A 6000-nucleotide genomic window follows, 5' to 3' on the forward strand; every position below is an offset into this window, starting at 1 on the left:
TACACATATATATAACATAGACACTTATATGTACGACCGGAATTATAAAATACCTTAAGTCTTAAAGATTCAACATCTGCCCTAAAGCATTTTCCCCCCTCTCCCTGAGCTGAACAGGGGATGGAGCAATTCCTTAACATTCAGAGACTACGCTTACCCTTTTGTTTGGAAGAAAAACGAGAAAAGCTAGGAGGATTTAAAGATAATGGTCTGCTCCACAAGCTAATTTGTTCTCCTTTCACAGAAAAGAACTCCTAAGCTAGGTAAATAATGTTCTGGGGCCTACCCAACTCTTGTACACCTGCTCTCCGATGCAAGCTGTGTGAATTTTTCATCTTTCCTGATCTCTGAATTGAGCTTGCCGCTCAGAGAGCAGCTTGTCCTTCCTGTCTGTTTAGAAGGAACGGGTGGCTGGGCAGACTTAATGGCATTATCAGTATTCATTATCTTTTTAATCCCTTCGTCATTTGATTTTTTTAAAGAGATTTTAAACAATCATGGGAGGATAACTACACCAGAAAAGTGGCCAAGGTATTAAATGTCAGGTTCCAGAATATTTGGGGGGGGGGGGGGGGGGGGGAAAGCTAAAATAGATTTCTTATGAAAGAAGCTGCCAAAAACCAGTATCTCAAAAAAGCAACTTTATTATGGAGAATTGCTGGACTCAATCTAAGGAAGAGTCTGTCTGATTAAAACTATGTAGATAGGGCTACCACATAAATTCTTTTGTAATTTGAGTTTTATATCTCTCTGAAATAATATCAGGATTTGTCCTTGTTTATACTGCAGTCTGAGTATTAACCAGTTGAGAATTACAGAAAAACCAAAGGAGCACCTGGCCAGAGACGCTATTTATCATTTCTTCAGCTGTGTTGGTGTGATCTTACATTTTTTCATTTTCATATTAAAAAAATACAATCCATTTGAACTGCGGTGACCACCCTAGCAATGACTTGCAGGAGATGCAACGCTGAGTGCTCCTATGATACGTGTTTGGAATTCAAACATACAAACCATTATTCCCACGCAGAGTGAAGGTGTAGTAAGTTCGTCTTAATCCCATTTACGGCTGATGAGGGCCGTTATGTGCTGCTGTCTCACGCACTCTTGGAGTTTTGAATAGGTATAAAAAATACATAGACAAGTAGCAAACACACGAAGACCCCAAGCTACCAGGCCCAAGAGACCATACTTTGTTGCTAGTGAAATACAAACTTTTTCTTATGTCAGGGGTCCCTTTGCAAGATGCAAGCCAGACCCCTCTGTAACTTTGAATAAATTATTAAAATATTATTTTAAAATACCTTTAACACTTCTGCTAAAGTCTGTCAGGCTCAGTGAGGGGACATCTGGGGCCCAGAGGAGCCTGAGCACCTTTCACTACAAGCCAAGATTCCCAGTTGCAATTTAGTTTATCTTTTATTTGCTGGAACACCCCATGTACAGCCTGGTGAAAGAGCCTCACCTGTACACAACAGCTGGGATACGCTTCCAGGACCGAAAGCTCGCCACACTCTCCAGCTCTTTATCGGTGATCCAGGCGGGAACGATGATTTCCTGGGGGTAACTCCCACAGAGCCTGCGAGAAAAAGGGTTGAACGTGAGCGATACAACGCAGTTCCGCACCTCCCAGACAACACACACCAACAAGCTGGAGAAGCAGCCTGACAGCTGTTTATCTCAAACTACTTTGTTAATTCCTGCTTCAATGCGTGTTAATAAACACAAAAGCACAGGGAACATCAAGGTGCAGAAATGCATTTCGGAATTAGGAGATTCAAGCTGGTGTTTTCTTGGGACATTCGTATATAGTTGATTGTTACTCCCAGCCGCTGAAATAAAAAGGACTACAGAAAAGAAATTGCCCATCTCTCCATGCTAAAGAATTAATCAGTTGATTTCTGGGTGACAAAACACAGAAGCAGAGCCACCCTGGGCTACTGGATTCAAGACAGGAACTTGTGCAAGTAAGAAAAAACACATTGGCTGGTCAACCCTCGCTGCAGGCAGGAATCTGAGCGTACTGGCTTACGCTGGACTGGCTAACTGGAACTTTCTCCTACTAGATGCGCCTCCTCCACAATTTAACTAATCAAGTCACGACTGCCAACAAGAGCAGTGCAAGCAGTCAGTGGTGGCTTCGATGGATTGCTGAATCTGAAACTGAACTGAAACTGGTTCATCCCCAGTCCATCTCCTTAAAGAGATGCATGTACTGCACAAGGACAGACCTGAGAACGTCTAAGACCGTCCTTTCATATGACATATAATAGGTTTTTTTTTTCCTTTTTCTTTGGCATTAAACATGTAAGGGATAGCTATTTTTTCTCCCCTAGATTTCTAGAGACCAAGACAGATACTCTTCTTGCAGTGACACCAGCTACCAGCTGCAAGTTGTTATCCTGCAAAGACAGAGCAAGGAAAAGGGTTTTGTGACACAGCATTACTGCTGGTTTTCCTCTAAGTTGGATCAGGGATCAGCCACGACACTCCATCCTCCCAGCTGTGAACGGAGGAACATCTTTCTGTGCTCCAGCAGCTAGAGAGGACATTTGTCTGTGCTTTCAGGCCCAGAGAAAGTGTTTCATCTTCAGGATCTACAAGCTTAACTCTTCCAAACCAACTTTTCTTTTTTTATACAAGTCTGTCATAAATTCAAGAAAAAGACACAGTAAAAAATGTCTTTTAGAAGTTCAGAATCCACTCTTTGCTGACCTAAGGCTTCCCCTTTCTTCCATTAAAATGCTTACTCTCCTAGAAATCAAGCACATCAAAATCTGGTATTTCTAAGGCTAAAAAAATTGTAACAGCTAATAAAATATTAAACAATACTTTAAAAGCAGATTTTTTTTTCTAGAAAATTACCCAAAAAATCATAATTCTAGTTGTCCGTCATTAGGAACTGTAGAACTTGGAAAAAGTTCCAGAGATCTGTTATAACCAAATTGGTGTTTTGAGATGGCACTTGGCTGTGGATCAGCAGCCCACAGAACTCACTTGTACTTCTCATTGATGTTGGAAATCCTCCAGGCATTGTTCATATCAAACCCCATCCGCTCCACTTCATTTTTAAACCTTGAAGTTACGTGTTCTCCTGGGTATCAAAAGCAGAGAGAGAAAATTAATGCAAAATAAGAAGATTCCTATCTTTTAAAATAGAGAAAACACACCACTACACTCCTACTTATTAACAACTGCAAAGAGAAAGGAACAGCCCAAAACCACCACCGACATTTCACAATCCTGTTTTGAAAATCCGCATCAGGAGAACCACAGCTCATACTGATGGCTCTCCTTGCTCAGCTCTGCACGAAGGACATTTGCTCTGCAATGTCCAGCTTCTGTAAGTTCATGTAAGAAACAATAACCCTGCAGTCCGGAACCAAGCACATCAGCAAAGGCAATCTAGATCCATCAGCAGTCTCAGTGGGAAAACACCAGCAGTTTTTCTCTTCCGAAGTTCAGAAGAATTTTGTATCAATGAGAAGAACGTGAAGCTCTGGTCTGATACGGGAAGGGGTAACATATAGAATGTGGTCTGGAACTTGGGTGGTCTCCATTTCGTACGCAATTTCAGCCACAGGTTTCCTGTACGACTGTAGGCACACCCTGTAATTTAACCTGCATCACAGTGCTCCATCTCTAAACTGGACATTATTCCTCTGTGAGACGTGAAGATATGAAGATAAAATGCACAACTGATTGACACAAATATCAGCTGCAAGAGCCCCACAGATTCCTGGATTAAGATATTAAAGGAACTGGGATGAGCTCCATTTATTTCCTAGATGGTTTTTTTAAAGTATCCAAATACAACTGAAAAATATACAACGGCAATAAAGAGAAATTATTCTGATACACAGAAAGTCTAGAGAATCAGAAGGTACTTAATCAACATGTAGAAGAGAATAACAGAATTTCCAGGTTCACAGAGCTAAGAAATGTGATAAATGTAATGAACGTGTGATATAAAATGATTCTGAACTGCTTGTCTCTTGAAATGACTGTATCACTACATCATGAAGCAGAGCACCACCTGAGGAAAAAAAAATCTATCACAAAATTAATGCTTTAAGTATTACATATTTCCATTATATATTTCAGAAAGCCCTTGAAGTCTTCAAATACTTAAAGTCTTTAAATACCCAAGATATGTGTAGATACATATTCATCTCAAAGTTGTAAATGTACACGTCTGAAACTATTTTTTATGTGATGTTACAGAACAATTAGAGATAAATATAGAGAAATAGGTAAATTAGGAATAAAAATAGCTGCTTAACTACAGGACTTAATTAACTGCGAAAGCAAAGCTACATGTTATTCATTCCTACAGGTCAGATCACACACCGACAACGGTATTTGCCAATCTAGACATGCTTCACAATATGGACTATGTGCAAGAGATCTGCATAATGACATTATTTTTTCTTACGCTTTTTGAAAGGTAAAATGTGAGACTGACACTGTGTACAAATGGAGCATAATCACTCTTCAAGGCACAGGGTGGTAAAAGCTACAGACCTGACTGACCTCCAGCGCTTATTTCCTTTACATCATGTCACTGGTACAACAGCACCATAAAAAAGAAATAGTGCTGCCTCCCGGGTTGGGAATTTTCTGCAGCAGGCTAGCCTCAGAATCACACAGGCTTTGTTCTGCTCTGCCTTCCCCATCGCCAGATCAATTAGACTGGAGCTTGCCAACAACTTCCCGCTTCTCACATGAACTCGGCATGAGCTTGAATTTATTATCTCCCAGCCACCTACTCAAACGGATCAGCTGCTCGAGTCCCTGTTTTACAAACGCGGGATGGCTCTAGAGAGATGGCAGCTCTGTGAGGAGTCCTCTGATCCTCTGACAAGTGCAGAGGTGAAACTGGGACAATATATTCCAGCCAGACACACTGTCATGTTCTTCCTTAGCAGTGACTTTTTTTTTAAACCCTTTTATTGGAGTAGCCGCATTCCCCTGCAGCACTGAAGATGGGCTTCATTATCAGCTGCTTTGAGGAAAGGTCATTAAAATTTGTGACACATCCTTAAGGGTTTTTCTGGATAGCAAATGAGAATACTGGAAACAGCCCCAGTCATCAATGCTGCATGTTGCTGGTGGGCTTTTACAGAAATACATAAAACTCCATGAAAATGAAATATTCTGTTTGATCGCTCCCTCTCAATTTTTCTACTACTGCGCTTGTCGTGAAATCATAGATTTTCCACTGAGAAATGAAACCCCAGACTTAACATCTTGTCCATTCCTCCTGAAATGCTGGTATGTTAAGAGGCACTTTGAGCCAAGATGGATAATATTTTCAAAACATCCCAATCAACTCTCCAAATCAGAGAAGAAGCAAGCTATACATTTTGTGGACTTGGGCCTTCTGGCTATAAAAGCTGATCTTGTGAGCCACAGTTCATAGCTCCCATTACATCCATTGATAACAACTTACATTTTTTCCCCAGAAGTTGATACTTAGCTTTTGAAGGAATTTAGGTTTTTTGTCCACATCTACCAAATACTGCGCTCCTTGGATGTAAAAAAAAATAAATTACAATGCCTTGGGATTTACTTCTTCAATGACATTCCCATAGATTTATTTCAACAATAATATTCTGGTGGAGAATATCTACCACCAGAAATAAGCAAGCTACAGGGAAGAAAAAGTTACTATATTCAAGAAAACTATTTGATAGACACACATACAAGAAAAAAATTTGATTGCTAACAGTTAATAAAAAGGTAAATGGTGCTTCATATCTGAACCTAGGCTGAAACCTGATTCAGTGAGGAAGAGAGAAGGACGACAAGGAGATGTCACAACCCATCTACATGTCTGCTATCTTCCAGGTCCTGAATTTAGGTAGGAGGGAAAAAACATGAGTTTAAAATTCTGCTCTAAGGATTTTTTTTTGCCTTTTTTCAGTAATCGTTAACATAAAGTGTGACAAGTGTAGGAACAGACCACAACCAAGGAGCATCCTTGCTACCTGCTGACCG

The 6000-nt window shown here is 40.4% G+C and overlaps 1 protein-coding gene across 1 annotated transcript in view; it reads right to left on the reverse strand.

Annotated features, from left to right (window-relative positions):
- The window catches only part of MTMR3 (myotubularin related protein 3), a 42593-nt gene that overhangs the window by 24154 nt on the left and 12439 nt on the right, over window positions 1-6000 (reverse strand). The window contains 2 exon segments of the mRNA XM_010087366.1: window positions 1466-1579; window positions 2998-3094. Of these exon segments, the coding sequence (XP_010085668.1) occupies window positions 1466-1579; window positions 2998-3094 (211 nt within the window).

Source organism: Pterocles gutturalis, unplaced genomic scaffold (genome assembly GCF_000699245.1).
Source record: "Pterocles gutturalis isolate BGI_N339 unplaced genomic scaffold, ASM69924v1 scaffold7151, whole genome shotgun sequence".
Classification (NCBI taxonomy): Eukaryota; Metazoa; Chordata; class Aves; order Pterocliformes; family Pteroclidae; genus Pterocles; species Pterocles gutturalis.